Here is a 16,616-nt window from a genome sequence, read left to right as displayed (position 1 = left end):
AGATGAAAACAGGGTTTGTACCTACTTCTTGTACCTGGAAAAGAGAATGAACGAGAGCATCCTAAGCTCCTCTAAGTTCCCAAGGAGTATTTTGGTCACAGGGCTAACACCACTATCTCTCCATGGTGGCAAGTGAGCAAGTTTGGGCCCCCTTCCAGCTGATCCCCAGTCTTCAGATATGAAGCCTGCTGCATGGCTTCCCCTGGATTAACTGTTTCTATTTACTCTGGAAGGACAAGCAGATAGACAACAACAGACCAAATGAGTCTACCTAAGCTCAGACCTGTGACCCGGTGAGTTTATTGGGGTTGTTCGCAGAAGCTGAGGTGAGAATATATGTCACAGTGGGCAGGCTACTGATATTGCTTCATTAAACATATGTTAGGTGTCTGCATTTGGACCTAAAGGCTATCTCCGACCTCATATGGCATGGAGATGAGTTGAGGAGATGAATTTTAATAATGAATCAGTAAATACAAGATCAAAACTGAAATATGTTTTCTTTAGAGCAGACAAAAGGGACTCCTTTTCCAGACAAGCCAGGAAAGCCAAGAAAACTTTCTGTGATAAGTTGATATTTGAGCTAAGCTCAAGTTTGCTAATGAAACAATAACATTCACAAGGGGGAGAGAGAGAGAGAGAGAGAGAGAGAGAGAGAGAGAGAGAGAGAGAAGCAAGAACTCTAGCAGCCAGAGGAGACAGGGTGCCGGGTGCCAGTGTGTCAAGACTTGCCTCTGGGCAAAGGCATTTTTGCCTCTTGTAGACACCACCTGGCCTGCAATAGTGATGGGAGAGTAAAACTGACATTGGTGAGGGTGATTTGGTCACATCTAGAAATATCACAGTATGTTCACCATTGCAGTTCTTGAATCCCATGTCAAAGGTGCAGTCTCAAGACTGAAACATGTGAACATAGCGTTTGCACCCTCATTACGGTAGTCAGACTGGAGTACCACTTGAATGTCCAAGAAGAGGGTCAATTAGGTACAATACTGTGGGATCTTGTAATGATGTGTGAGAATGGAAAAGCTCTCTAAAACTTAGAGTGGCTCCCTAGTGACTCACAATGCAGGGTGGCACAGAAACTGCTTCTGCCACCAAAGGAATGTATGTGTGCGTAAGTGTAGCCATAAGAACTGACGAGCTGATCGACCAACTTGCCTTCGTGTCCTAACCACATAGAGAAAAGGATTATGGCAACTGACTAGACTCCATTGTGCTTCTTCAGTGGGAAATCCTCCAGAGATAAAACCACCACATGAACATCTCAATGCCATTTGAAATTTAGTTACATAAAACATGGGATACCTCCAGAAACATGGAACCTGGGAACCCGAAAATGGTCATCAAGGGGGAAACTAATTAAGGAGTTGCCCAGGGTCTATCTGGGACTTTCTGGCAGCTGCTTAGTGGGGCTTGCATGTGGTCCCTGTGTCATCTCTGTAACACCTACTTCCTGTCTATGTGAGAAAATAATAGCCGTCACTTCTACCCTAAGAAATGTTGCTTCCCAACAAACAGCAGTGCGCATCCAGCTCCACAGAAGAAAGCCCTTCTCACAGAAATAACTGCCTCCAGCCTGGAGTAGCTACTGTGAGCCACGGAAGGAGTTACTCTGCCAGGGCGCGAGAGAAAGGGGACCTGGATATCAGCGCTGGATTCAACACTTAAAAAAAAACTACAGCAGACTCAGTTCAATTTGAGTTTCAGAGAAACACGACGAATAATTATCTTACACTATATTTGGGCTAGAACATAACCAGTTTACCTGTAAATAAAATTCAATCAGGCAGCCCTAACCTAGATACTTACCTTAGTTTTCCTTTTGTGTTGTTTGACTAGAGGGCAGAAAAGTGGGAGGAGGAAAAAAGGAGGAGGAGCCAGCAAAGTGGAAGGACAGTCACCCAGGCCCACCGGCTCCTTCCAGAGAGCTAACCTGCCCTCAGCCCCCGGGTGAGATCCCCGAGACTCGCGCAAAGTATAATTTTCAGAATTGCTTCAGCAGAGACACTAGAGGATCGGTTCTAAGGGAACCGCTCCAGCCTCCTTGGTGAGTGCAACTGACGCTGGTCCCTGCCGCTGGCGAGTGAGTCGCGTCCCGTTGCCTGGCAACGAGTGTACGGTTGTGGGTAGAGCTAAGGTTCCATCCAGACTGAGGCAGTGGGGGCAAAGGGAAATTGTATGGGAATGCCTGCAGGGGACGATGTCTGTGTGTGGTGGGGGGGTGCTCACGAAGGGACTGGAAACGTGCGCCAGGGAGAAGGGACGTGCAAATGAGAGAACCAGGTTTTCCTAGGAAAGCACCAAGAAGTAGCGTCAGGACAGAGCGATGGAACCCAGAGACAGAGACTTTAGGGCCAAGGATCCTTAGATAGGATCCCTGAGAATCAACGGGTCTTTGAAAGTCAGAGGAGGCACCTTTGATCGCTGGGGGACAGTTCCTAGGTGACTTGGAAGTTTTAAGATTCCTTTCAGAGCCAACTCAAGCACAGGCAGCTCCAGGATACCCAGAGACACCCTCCACTCTTATGCTTTCACCCGTTACTCTGCTAGCTTTTGTCAGTGTGACACAAACCTAGACGTACCTGGGAAGAGGCACTCTCAAATAAAGACTTGCTTCCATCAGATTGATCTGTGGGCACATCTGTGAGGCATTTTCTCGATTGCTAATTTATGTCGGAGGACCACTATAGGTGGCGCCTATCCCTGGGTGGGCTTGGGAAGCTGGGAGGTGGGCACGCCTTTAATCCCAGTACTCGGGAGGCAAGGCAGGCGGATCTCTGCGAGTACCAGGCCAGCCTGGTCTACAAGAGCTAGTTCCAGGACAGGCACCCAAGCTAGAGAGAATCCCTGTCTTGAAAAACCAAAAAGAAAGAAAGAAAGAAAGAAAGAAAGAAAGAAAGAAAGAAGGGAGGGAGGGAGGGAGGGAGGGAGGGAGGGAGGGAGAGAGAGAGAGAGAGAGATAGAGAGAGAAGGAAAGGTAGTTGAGTGAGCCAGGGGAAGTAAACCAGTAAGCAGCATTCCCTTCGTGGTTTCTGCTTCATGTTCTTGCATTAAGTTTCTCCCTTGGCTTCCCTTGATAGTGGTCTGACTATCACCTTTACACTGAATAACACCCCCAAGGCTACCCCACTCTCCCCCCAATTTTCTTTTGGTCATGGTGTTTATCAAAGCAACAAAAAGCAGACTAGAACACAGGCCTGATGGTGTGTGTACCACATTGGGTGGGGGCAGGATTCTCCATGTTATCTTCTAATTTCTGTGATCATGGCACTGCTCATTGACAGAGGCTCAACAAAGTATGAGCCCTTCCTTTGGCCCAGCAACAGAGCCCTCAGACATATTTACTTAGTACTTAGTGTGTGCCAAGTATCAGGGATAGCATCTTCATAGATAGGGCTTGTCACTTTTAAGCAGTGTGTCAGTCACTCAATGACCCAGGAATGGAGGTGTCCCGGGAATGCAGCTGGTGATTCTGTGCCAGGAGTCTCCAATGACAGAGGGGCTACATCAGTGGCCAGGGATCGCATTGGAGATTTTACATATATACATATATCTTGAATCTGAGATGATGGGAGTTGCATTTCAACAAGCCCATCAACATTTTGTCATCAGATCACAGAGCAGCCAGGTTGGAAGATTGTTCATCAGCACGGGCACAAAGAGAAGATGACCTGCTCCCATCTCCCAGCCTCTGCACCTACCCCAAACTTAGTGGCTTTAAACACATTTGTATAGAGGGCTGTTCCATTTCCTTGTCTTCGGGATTCTAGAAGCTGACATTGGCCCATGATCTTGAATCTTATGTTGTTTCTTTCCTCTGACTTGTCACTGGGCCATCTGTCATGTCTGGCCTTACTAATGACCCTAGCAATTACAGCTGTGCCTATGTGGTGGTTTCAGTGAGCATGGTTGCCATAGGCTCATATCTTTGAATGCTTGGTCCCTAGTTGATGCAACTGTTTTGAAAGTCTGGCATTGTTGGAGGAGGTGTCACTGGAGGTGGCCTTTGAGGCTTCAAAAGCCTACAGCAGGCCCAATCTGTCTCTCTGTCTGTCTCTGTCTGTCTCTCTCTCTCTCTCTCTCTCTCTCTCACACACACACACACACACACACACACACACACACACATGTATCCGCGTAAAATAAATGCAATGCAGATATCAAAGAATATTTACCAATTTAATGATAAACTTACAGAACCAGAGTTCCAGCATAGTACAGGAGTGGGGAGAAAAAAAAGGGGCGAGCCGCCTCCCCGCCCCCTAAAGGGGCTGTCTTAACCCTACACACACACACACCCCTCCAACTTGCAGGTAAGAAGTAAGCTCTTAGCTACTGCTCCAGTACCAAGCTTTCCTGCAGGCTACCACTCTCCCCACCCCCATAATGGTCACCCTCTGAAACTATAAAGCCCCTAAATTAAATGCTTTCTTTTATGAGTTGTCTTGGTCATGGTGTCTCTTCATATCAATAGAAAAGTAACTAAGTTGGACAGCTTGTCTAATGCACTATCTCAAGATCCCTAATCACTACTGCAAAGCTCCTGTTACTTAGAGGACCCAGCTATGGCAAGCTCAGCAGAGGCCCAAAGCTCAGTAGTTTACCCTAAGGCAATACTGGTTCCAAGAAAGAACATAAACTGAGACCACCCAGGCATCACCCAGGAACAGATCATCCAAAAGAAACTCCTAATGATCCAACCATTGTAGATAGGATCACCTGCCAGCATGAACCGATAGCTTTTCACCAGGACACCCCTAGACAAATGCCAGCCAGTAAGGGATCCTGAACCTTAGAAATCCCTCACCCCAACCCCTGCTATTATTATTAAAAAAAAAAAAAAAACAGCGTAACTGAGTTCAGGGCTCTCCAATCACACCAATACATTGGACAGAGAGTCTGAGTTCCACCTTGAATAAGAACAAAGACTCTTTGCTTTTACATACAGGATTCAGTCTCCTAGTGGGTTTTTAGGAGACTCCATGATCTGAGAATAACATTATCATACTAGGTAACATTCACGGGTTCCAGATTCACGGGTTCCAGATTTGAGACTTTGGGCACTGTTAGGAGCAAGAATATAGTACTGGAATAAGTCTTCCAGATGGCTCCCATGCCCACAAACATTTAATTTGATAAGAGTTTTCTTACTTTCTGGTGTAATAATTGCCTCTGACTGGTTAGACTTTCTTTGCCCCAACTCTGGCACCAACCTCTTCTCTAAAGATCTCTGGTCCCTGAAGTAATGAACAATATTTCTTTCCCTTTGAAGCTGGATATGGCAGAGCACACCTCGCATCCGTCACTGGGAAAGGTTAGTCAGAAAAAGGACAAGTCAAGGCCACCCTGGACTACTCAGGGAGCTGCAGGCTAACCTATGCATAGTGAGACTGTCTCATTTTTTAAAGGAGAAAGAGATAGTTGGATCAAATGCTCAGAGGCTCACTGCCTCTAGAATGTTTGGGTTTCCCAGACTATGATAGTAGTGAGGGGTAGAAAACATAAATGTTTTCTATACCAACATGTCTATGTATCCATACTTAAGCTAAAAGAAAAAAATGGGGATATGGAGACTGGGTGCTAAGGCTGTACTGACAGTCTTATTCCATAATAACTCGTGTTTATTAAATTCTTGCTGTGTGCCAGGCTAGGAGCCTTTCATGTGGTTAATAGCTCAATGTGTCCTTTCAATATTATGAGGGATGTATTCTGTTTCTGTTTTCCAAAGCACACCAAGACCCTGACAACAAGCAACTTGCTGAAGATCGCACAGCTGCAAGTGGCGACACCAGGCCTGGTACAGGTATTTTACGCTGCTGTGGCTCTGCTTTGGTTCCCCGTTGCTCCTAATGCAGCATTCGGTCTCTGGCTGCCTTACCTTCCACTCTTGACACCTATTAGGAAATCTCGAGCATCATCTCCGCTGAAAGTGATGCTGTGGGAGAGTGTGTCAGCTGTGGCTTGAAGGGCCCATCGCTTTCTTCCTTCTCGCGCCCTGTAAAGTAGATGAGCCTCTGCTGTCTATGTCATAGACTAGCTTCCAACCTCACAATAGCACAGCTTGCTTTTATCCAAAGTTTCTCTGCACTTTGGGGCAAATATATATGGGTTAGTTAAAAACCTTCACCCCACCCCTTCACTAATCAAGGGCCAAGCCTTCTCAAGACTGATAACCACCTGGACTCATGGTCTGACATATTCCAACTGGAAGGCCTTAGGAAAGAAGCCCACGTGACTGTAACAGCTATTGGCAAGTGTGATTTTGTTGATTCTTCTCAGAAAGGTAGCGTTATGATTGGATCTTAAATGACCGCCCCCAAAAGCCACAAGCTAAAGGCTTGCAATTCCCCCAAACTCCAAAAGGCAGTCCAAATATTCAGAAATGGGCTCAACTTGGACCATTGGAGGACTTCTGATGGCTTTTATTTAAAGCCAGCATTCCTCAGGAACTTTTGAAGCTGGTTCCCCTCTACATTTCCAATATCATTGGGGGAAGCTACCTGTACTGCCTATTGGCATAAAGTGGGAGCTGCCTTCTCCCTGCTCCATCCCTGTCTGTATCACAGGTACCTGTTCCAAAGTAGCTCTTCTCACCTCTTTCACAACCCTAGACTTCCCTCCAACTCATGGGCTTCCCTCCACCCAGCTTTACGTTCTTCTTATAATCCTTCTATTTTTGATATGCTCTCTGTCCCCCCCCCCATACCCCTTCCCCTGCTCTGTTCCTGCTTCTCTTTCTCCTAGTCACGTCAAGTTTGCTGGTCATGTTCTACTTTATTCTTTGCCCCCAACCCTCACTCCCCTACCCCCTTCCCGCTCTTCCAGCTCTGTCTGTTCAGACGTTCATATCTCCAATAAAAGCCTTCCCCTTAATCATACCATGGAGAAGTCATGTGGTCACTTTATACATGTAGCACTGTTGGAGGCTGAAGGAATCATTAATGAGTAGGGCCTATAGGATGAAGGTGCATCATCCGAGGCATACCCTTGAAGGGAACTCTGGAATACTGACCCACCCCTTCCTCCCTCTCTCCTTACTTCCATAAGACAAGCAGCTTTGTTCTTATGTGTTGCTCCCTACCCTGAAGTTCTCTCTCTGCCTTTCCAGAGTCCCAAAACCAATGAAGCCAAGTGACTGACTTGAAACATCAAAGTCATAGGCTAAAATAAACCCTGCCTCTTTTAGTTGACTACTTCAGGCATTTTGCTCTAGCAACAGAGTTTACTAATATGAAAATTGGTACCACAAAATCAGGCTCCTTGGTTTGATTACTTGAAGATGTGCTTCAGAAATCTCCGGGATTTGTGGAAGGAATTTTGAAAATTTTGGAGAAATAGGCCTACACTGCTTTATGCAGAACTTGACTGGCAGTTCTGGCAAGAGCTCAAAGACCAGAGTACCGAGAAGGATGTAAACTGACAATATGACCACTTGATGGAACGGTTAAGAGGAAGATTTCTTTTAGATGGGAGAGAGAGAGTAGCCAGAGCAGAGAGAGAATGGCCAGTGGACTGGACCTGACCATGAGAGAAGCAGGAACATAGAGACAGAGGGACAGAGATGGGGTGGGGGAGAGACAGAGAAGGGGGGAGGGAGACAGAACACGTAGACAAAACAGCGGGGCTACAAGAAGAATGAATACTTGGGGGAGGGAAGCCAGTGAGCTAGGGGAATTCAGTGTAGGGCAAGAGGTGAGAAGAGCTAGGACGCTAGCGTGAACTTTGAAATGTGCAGTAGACCCCTGGGATACTGAGGAATCCTGAAGGCCAGCATGCACTTCGGTACATTAACAGACCCCACAGATAGCCATTTGTCTCTTCTGCCTTTGGGGAAGTGGAGTTTCTTTCCTCTGGACCTGACAATAAGGATATGAAGCATAGGACATATGTGGAATGTTAGGAGAGACTCATGCCGATTCAGAGAGAGATGAAAGCTATTGAAAGCTAACAAGAGGCCCTTTGTGCTGTATTCTGGCAAACTGTTGTCCGTGGTTGGTCCATGCCCTGAGATTTTCCGTGAGACTAAATTAAAGGTAAGAATAACCTGGCGGGAGACATTGCTGGACAGTACAGTATTCAGGCTAAGCATTGCTGGCTGCTTTTCACCAGATTTAACATGAGATGTGGGAATAAAGAGCAGAGTAGAAGGATTTGAAAAACTTGCAATTTGAGGAGTATCTCTGTGATCACATTCAAGGACATAATTGCCAAGGATAGTTACATCATGGATGCAATGAGGCTTGTCTTTAATCCTAGCACTCAAGAGGCTGAGGCAGGTAGATCTCTAAGTGTTTTAGGCCTTGTCTACACAGACCCTGTCTCAACTGTACCCCCTCCCACATACACATCAAAGGAAGAGAAGACATAATTGGGTACCTCACATCGGCATAGTTGAACAGATTCCTGAAGGGCATCTCAAGAGCCAACAAGTTCCTATCCATAACATATTTAAGACCTGATTGACAAGAGAACCTAGAGGATTCTAGGAGCTCAGAGATACCCAGGTAATTGCTTTCCCTGGGCTTCTCCTATCCCTGTATTTAGCCATCCAGACATTCAGAAACTTCTGCATCTATGGTCCAAGTGGGCCCAACTACTGCTCATGCTAGTGACAGATTTTATCATTGGCCATGCCCTGCTGTTCTTTCAGGCACACAGAACAGATGAACGATGGCATCATGAAGGCTTCCACTTAAATCCCAAAGGAAGTCCTGGAAGATCAGGCAGTGTGTGACAGAATCCCTGCAGGCAGCTGCTGTGTGGACAGAATCTGAAGCTGTGTAGTAAACCCAAAGCCCCAAGGGAGGGCCAGGAAGTTAGAGATGCCAGAAATGTGCACAGCAGAGCTAGCCCCAGAGAGAGGCTGTGTAGACTGCTGACAACCAGGTATGCAAAGAGTTGGACGCCATTCTGTTGTAATAAGAGCAGCGGGGCTGCATCCCCAGCACCCGGCCGCCCACATGGCTAGCTCTAGCTTATGCCCCAAAATAATTACACGGAAACTATATTCTTTTAAACACCACTTGGCCCATTATATCTAGCCTTTTCTCGGCTAACTCTGGCACCTGGACTAGCTCATTTCTAATAAGGAGTGTAGCACCCCAAGGTGCGCTTACTGGGAAGATTCTAGCCTACGTCCATCCTGGGTCGGAGCTTCATCGATCGCGTCTGCCAGGGAGAGGGGAGCATGGACTCTCTGAGCTCACTTCCTCTTCCTCCCAGCATTCTGTTCTGTTTATTCCACCCACCTATGTTCTTACCTAGTGCCAAGGCAGTTTATTTAACCAATGACCTTCCTCCATCATGGATCCATTTTTTAAAGATTTTTTTTTATTTATTATGTATAGTGTTCTGACTACATGTATCCCTGCACTCCAGAAGAGGGCACCAGATCTCACTATAGATGCTTGTGAGCCTCCACGTGGTTGCTGGGAACTGAACTCAGTACCCGTGGAAGAGCAGACAGTGTTCTTAACCTCTGAGCCAACTCTCGAGCTCGATTGGGTCAATTTAAAAAGTTAGATCACATTTGTAACATAGAGTATCTGATTTGATGTTTCCCAGGTCCCCGGTATGGAAACTGCCTACCTGAAGAAGAGCTTTGGAAACAGCCTGACCCAGGCACTGGCAGAGGTGGCAAGAGTGCGCCCTAGTGACCCAATAGAATACTTGGCTCATTGGCTTTACCACTATAGGGATGTGACTAACACTAAAGAAAAGGTGTGTTTGTGAGCTGGGCCTGCTTGGGGAGGGGGTGGCTTGCTCAGAACAGCTTGAAATCTAAGGTAGAGTCCTGAGCTGGCCTAGAGTTCTTGATTCATCCACTTTGTGAGGATTGCTTAGTCCCAGCTATTTCTGATGTATGAGGACTCTGAGGGTTAAGGAGGGAATCTAGCTCAAACGATGGTAGAGTTGGGTTTGGAGTTACTGGCTAATCAATCCTTCTAATGAGAAGTTCACTGAGCCTGGTAGCGATCCAGGCCAATCTCAGGTGAGGGAGGGTTCCTGTGTAAGGGATATGGCCTGATTTGTCTCTGTCATATTACCCCAGGAAAAGCAAGAAGAGCTGCAGCTAAAACAGGAGCATGACAGAAGCCTCCAGGAGGTGAAAATGACCGAAATGCAGAAACAAGAGGAATATCAGACTCAACAGAAGTGTGAAAAGTATCAACAGGTAGGAGGGAAGAATGAGGCAGAGGCTCCAGGAATCCTGAAGGCACCTAGCACTGGACAAAGCACACCAAGGCCACCCTTGTCCTGCTTCTCCCTCACAGTTGCACGTTAGGCATAAACCAATCTCACTGACAGCTTGTCCATACTTGACAATAGAAAAATGAAGTGTAAAACAAACAGGTTTATTTTAGATTTCAAAAAAATGTCATTAATATGACTGGCTTTCAAAACTTAATATTTTAATTTTTTTATTTTTTATTTCAAATTTCTTGGAACCCTTTTATATTATCCCATATTTTTCAGAAACCAAATATAATTCTCAATGCATATATTAGATATAGTATCTACTTAGCATTTTACCTTTAGATTAGGATTATTTCTGTGTCAAGCATCAAGTGTGCCCTTGGTTTCGCCAGCATAACTTTAGTCTCCCACCGTCTTTTCTACAAACTCCTAAAGATTGTACCAGTTTACACCTGGCTAGAGAACTTTCTCACCTGGAATTGACACTAGATGTCTTCCCAATCATCAATATGTCCTTAATATCCTTAGTGAATTTCTCTACATGTTCCAGCTTTGCTGTCCCAAATCCAACCTGGAAGACACTGACCTTGTTTACATTTGATGCTAAGATATTCAACAATCTAATGTACTCTCATAACCAGTAGGCTTATTTGTAAGGAAAGGAAAACACACCAGATTTAGAAGCCTGAGATACATGCTAAATTCAAGGCCAGCCTAGCAAATAAAAATCCTAAAGAAGAGCTGAGACCATATCACACAGTGTAAATGGAAACTGCATATTCCTTTCCTGGCATCCCAGACCGGAATAATCACACAAAAACTATATTAATTACAACACTATTTGGCCAATAGCTTAGGCATATTCCTAGCTAGCTCTTACATCTTAAATTAACCCATTTCTATTAATCTGTGTATCACCACGAAGTTGTGGCCTACCAGTAAGGTTCCTGCAGCGTTTTTCTCCTTAGGCAGCTACATGGTGTCTTCTTGCCTCTGCCTTCTCTCTCTCTCTCTCTCTCTCTCTCTCTCTCTCTCTCTCTATATATATATATATATATATATATATATATATATATATATTTGGATTTCCCACTTGGTTATACTCTGCTAAGCCACTGGCCAAAACAGTTTTATTCATCAACCAATAAAAGCAACACATATGCAGAAGGGCTTCCCACATCATCAGAGAATCAGCTAGTGCGTACAAATGTTGGGTTCAATCCCTTAGAATGAAGAGAGAGAGGGAGAGGAAGAGAGAGAGGGTAGAGAAGAGAGATTCACTATGTGCCCAGGAACTTACTTCAGTCTTCTTGCCTTAGCCTCCCAAGTGCTAAGAATTACAATCACAAGCAACCACACTCATCGGGAAGTTATTTTGATAGTACCTTTTGGCAATCCCATGACTCCAATCCATGCACTCCTAAGTAGCTGTGAACACAGCTGAATATATTGCAATATATTTCCGTGTAGTCCCATTGTAGGTCTGAGACTTGAACTTTCCAGTTGGCCATGTTTCGCAATATTAAGGGTTTGACGTGCATGAAAAGGAATTTGCCCTCCAGGGTTCATTCTTTGAGCAACAGAGATGGAGGAGATGAGGCACATTAAGCAAAGTCCTCACTACTTGCTGCTGCCCATGTTAATCACTTCCCGACACTGTTTTGTGAATAAAAAGAAATACAGAAGGTAAGGCATGACTCCCCGCACCACCGTGTTTTATGTTGCATTATAATATATTATATTATATATTCATGTTATTGTATAGAACGCTTCCTTTACACTAATATTGTGAATTGGTCCTTTGTGTTCACTTAGGTTTCTGTATTCTGTAGCTAAGATTAGATAGACAAAAAGTGTACCATTGTTTTTGCAAGTGTGAGAGGCGGCCCTTGTAAGGAAAGTTGGAAAGGAGAGCCAGTGATGCCGGGACTGTGCAAACCCTTCCTTTGGAAACTGTTTGTGGGCAAGCTGTAGCTATGGACAGTGATTCCCTTTGTTAGAAGGGATGAGGACAAACTGAGACTGAACCACACTGAATGGATCTCTCACCTGGCCTCCTGACTCATGAGTGGGTTAACGTCCAACTCAAATTTGAGAAGATGAGGCAAGGAGCTGGAGAGGCAGCAATTGTGACAAATTGCAAGTTCTGGCTCCTGGATAATTTAGTGGGGATTTCAGATCATTTTGTGCCACTGGTATGGGGAACTTGGCTTCAGACAGGCCTAAGATAAGTTTGGCACTAGCTCATCTGGCCTGGGATTTACTTGATGCCTTGCATGTACTTTCACTTTTCCTTCTTATCTTTTGGTTTGTTTTTGTTTAGTTTGCATTGTTTTTCTGGGTTTGGGAGGTGTTCATTGTGGTTTTAAAATTTTTGAAACAAGGTCCTATTGTTCGGCCCTGGTTGGCCTGGAACTCTCAAGGTAGCCAAGGATGACCCTAAACTCATAGCAATCCTCCAGCCTCAACTTTCCTAGTGTTCACATATAAGGCATGAGATGCCATTCCAACTGTCTCTCTTAAAACTCTCTGTGCATGGATCTGAGTCTTTGAGTTTCTCAGGTAGGATGTTGCTTGTAGAAGTAGGTTAATGTCCCACTCAAATTTGAAAAGAGGAAGCAAAGAGGTGTAGAGGCATCCTTCTGTTGCACCCCCGCTTAAGAACCCGAGCAATACATGGTTCCTCACTGCCATTTCCTGTCAGCTAGTTGCTGACAGCCTCCTGACCCTGGGTTAATTTTCTTTAATCAAAGAACTATTACACATCTTTGTATCACTAAACAAATATTCCACAGCATGAACGAATGTAACACATCTTAAATTAATGTTCTCAACAGTCCACACTGTCGAATGGACTTCTAGAGTGTCCATGCAAAGACTGGGTAGAATTGGCCCATCAAGAGTCAGTTCCAAGGGTTCTTTCCTCAGCCACAGACTGCAGCAACCAAGTTGTTAGACTTTTAGGTATTAACCCCATACATCACAGGGACTTGGGTTTCTTTGGGTTTTACGTGTGTTGGATTTGTGTGTGTTTATGTGTATGTGGGACATGTTTGTGTGTGGTACAAGTTTACACCTGCACATGTGTACACATGAGTATGGAAACCTGAGGTGTGCTCTCCACCTTATTCATCAAGGCAAGAATGCTCAGTTGAACTGAGAGCTTGCTGATATGGCCAGTCTACCTAGTTAGCTTGCTCATGGAACTGGTGCCTTATCCACCAAGCCATCTCTTCCACATTCTCATCATTTTGTTCTAGGCATACTATGCCCAGAAGACAGTGTTCTGCAATGTTCCACACCTTCTTTCTGATCTTACGTTCTTTCTCCTCTCTCTGCTGCCTTGGACGAGGTGATTTAGGTGTCCCTTTTAGAGTTGAGCATTAAATAATTAAGTCACTTATTCTTAGAAGCTTTTTTTCTCAGCTTCAGATTGGACCATTTCTGTTGCTCTGCTGTCATGTTTAAACCTTTCTTCTGCCATGGCCAGCACCCTATTTAGGCATTTTCATGATTATTTTCTCTATCTTTTGCGTAAGTGGCTATGTATGTGTGTGTTCATATGGAAGTCAGAGTTCATCCACCTTGTCTTTTGTTTTTGTTTTTTAAGGTTTATTTATATTTATTTTATGAGTACAAATGTTTGTATAAATGTGTTTATGTGTTCTATGTGCATACAGAACACATGAAGGCCAGAAGAGGGTGTTGGATCCCCTGAAATTAGAGTTACAGATAGTCGTGCGCATCCACGTAGGCACTGGGAACCAAAACTAGGTCCTCTGAAAGAGCAGCAAATTCTCTTAACTACTAAGTCATCCGTCTAGCCTCCATATTGTTTTCTGAGGCTAGGTTGACAGATAGTAAGCCCCAGGGATCTGCCTGCACTGGCTTCCCCAGCACTGGGAATACAAGCACACTCCATCATGCCTTTTTGTTTTGTTTTGTTTTGGTTGTTGTTGTTTACTTCATTTCGGGGAACCAAACAGGTCTTCCTGCTTGCGTAGCAAGTTCTCTATTGCTTGACTCATCTCTATGACCCAACCCCTCTATGATTTTTTTTAGTGCGGATATACCTTTCAACTGCAGAGTTCCTCTGTTTCCATTTGCTTGACTACCTATTTTAATTTTTACTTATTATATCTGTGTTTCTCCCATACAATTTTGAAAATATTAAATGACTTTTTAAGTCCCTGTCTGCTATTCCTATCATCTTTGACATTCTGAAGTTAATGGCTCATGTTCTTCTACTTCTTCATTTATCTAGTAATTTCTCTGTGTGTGCAGAACATTGTGGTTGATGTTTTGCAGAGATTCTAGAGTGCACTGTATGAGGTTTTATCCCTGCAGGCTGCTGAGTCCCTAGGAACCACTTTGATCCCAGCAGGTTTGATCTCACGGTTCTTTGCAATAGGCTGATTTCAGCTTTGTTCTCTGCTGGTGCCCGGCATAAAAACAGCAGTTGTGTGCTCTTGCAATTCCCATGTTTAATCTCTACCTTCTTTCCTTTGTGCTTTCATTTTAGGATCTGCTCCCTGAAGCGCTTTCCTCAAACAAGACCCCAGCCCTGCAGAAAGACACTGCCCCTCTTGAGGAGGAGACCAGGAGACAAGAATCTCCACCAGGTGTCTCCAGGGTAGTTGCAGAAACGCCTCCACGGGTTTTTACCTCTTGAGAAAATGGCCTGCAAGAGGAGCTCTCTCCTCAGCTAAGACTGAAGAGTCTGAGGCAGAGGCTGGCATGTACAGATGCTCTGGTCTGCTAACCATGAATACGTTTAATCACATGACATTTTAGCTATTGGATAAAAATGAACCCAGACCACAGATTAAATACAACAAGGCATCACACTGATGAGACCCTCTCCTCCCACATTACAGGGTGAAAACTTGCCCATCTCCCGTACTCTTCTTCACTTTAGCTATGCTCTGCAGTCAGGGCTGTGGGAATCCCTACAGGTGTCATGGAGGCTGCCCATGGCACTAAAACCAGGTGTTTCTCTTCACTATATGTCAACACTTAAAAAAAATTTCCATTTTTTTATTGTGATAAAGCCCATGACATAAAATTCATAGTTCAGTGACCTGAACACATTCATACCATACAGCTATCCCTACCAACAAGCTTCCAAACTCTCCCTTTACCTTGTAGGAGTAAAACTCCGTCCCATTGAATAATAACTCTATTTTCTCTTCCCCCAAACCCTAGAAACCATAATTCTACTTTGTCTGGGTTGTTTTGACTATTCCAAGTAACTCATATAACTGGAATCGTGTGTGTGTGTGCACGCACATGTGATTTAGCATTGTGTAGTAATCCTTGGTGTTCTCGTGACTAGGCTTTAGTGCTTTTATTTGGCATACTGTGTCCTCAGGGTTCACTCACCCTGTAACAGGGATCAGAACTTCCTTCTTAAAGCTGATCAATATTCTACCCTCATATGGAAAGCATAGACTGCAAGCATTGCTAAGCTTAATCATACAGTGTGCTGGCTTGTGGAAAGCATGGAATAAAACCGGACTCTCTGAACATGGCGAACAATGAGGGCTGATGAGAAGCCAAGGACAATGGCACGGGGTTTTGATCCTACTTCATGTTCTGGCTTTGTGGGAGCCTAGCCAGTTTGGATGCTCACCTTCCTAGACAAGGACGGAGGGGGGAGGACCTTGGACTTTCCAAGGGGACCCTGACTGCTCTTTGGATTGGAGAGGGAGGGGGAGAGAAGTGGGGGTAGGGGAAGAAGGGTGGGAGGAGGGGGAGGGATATGGGAGGCTGGGAGGAGGCTGAAACTTTTTTTCCTTTTCTCGATAAAAAAAAAAGGGGGAAACTAGAGAAGATTCATTTGGTAACAGGATAACGAGACTGGGAATGTGGGTCATCCAAAATGGTTGCTATGTGTTCTGTCTGAGTCCCATGGCTGGGTGGAGGTAACTTTTCCTCAAGGATAGGACAGAAGAGTGTGGCATGCTGAGTGTGTGGTACCTGTGAAAGGGATGGGAACTTCACAAAGGAGAGCAGTCCTGAGAAACTGTCCACACCCCAACCCCAAGAAAGGTCAAAGACTCCAGGCCAGCCCTGGCTTCTCTATAAGATGCCAGAGCAGGAAGAAGTATTGCTATTTATCAGAAGAGGCCTCAGATCTCTCTCTCTCTCTCTCTCTCTCTCTCTCTCTCTCTCTCTCTCTCACTCTCTCTCTCTCTGTCACACACATTCTCTCTTTCTCATTCTCTTTCTCTGTCTCTCTCTCCTCCCCCTCTCAATTTTATCTAAATATATATTATAAATATGTATGTATTTATGTATTTAGTGTGTGTACTCTTGTATGTGTGTGAATACATGTGACATGGGAACTTGCAGGATTCAGCACTCTCCTTTTCCCACATGGGTTCTCAGGATGGAATTTGGGTCCACAGGTTGTC

At 44.8% G+C, this 16,616-nt stretch overlaps 1 protein-coding gene across 1 annotated transcript; it reads left to right on the top strand.

The window, feature by feature from the left end:
* Positions 1-1,913: 1,913 nt before the first annotated feature.
* Dydc2 (DPY30 domain containing 2) lies at positions 1,914-15,719 on the top strand. Its single transcript, XM_041663116.1, has 5 exons — positions 1,914-2,050; positions 5,732-5,806; positions 9,568-9,723; positions 10,055-10,177; positions 14,723-15,719. Exons 3-5 carry the CDS (start codon positions 9,577-9,579, stop codon positions 14,870-14,872), a joined length of 420 nt encoding a protein of 139 aa, XP_041519050.1. The 5' UTR covers positions 1,914-2,050; positions 5,732-5,806; positions 9,568-9,576; the 3' UTR covers positions 14,873-15,719.
* Positions 15,720-16,616: the final 897 nt, after the last annotated feature.

The sequence above is a fragment of the Microtus oregoni genome, unplaced genomic scaffold (genome assembly GCF_018167655.1).
Source record: "Microtus oregoni isolate MIOR12 unplaced genomic scaffold, Mior012 000013F_ref0000133, whole genome shotgun sequence".
Taxonomy (NCBI): domain Eukaryota; kingdom Metazoa; phylum Chordata; class Mammalia; order Rodentia; family Cricetidae; genus Microtus; species Microtus oregoni.
The sequence above is the reverse complement of the archived record's forward strand: the minus strand, read 5'-3'. Positions and strand labels throughout refer to the sequence as shown.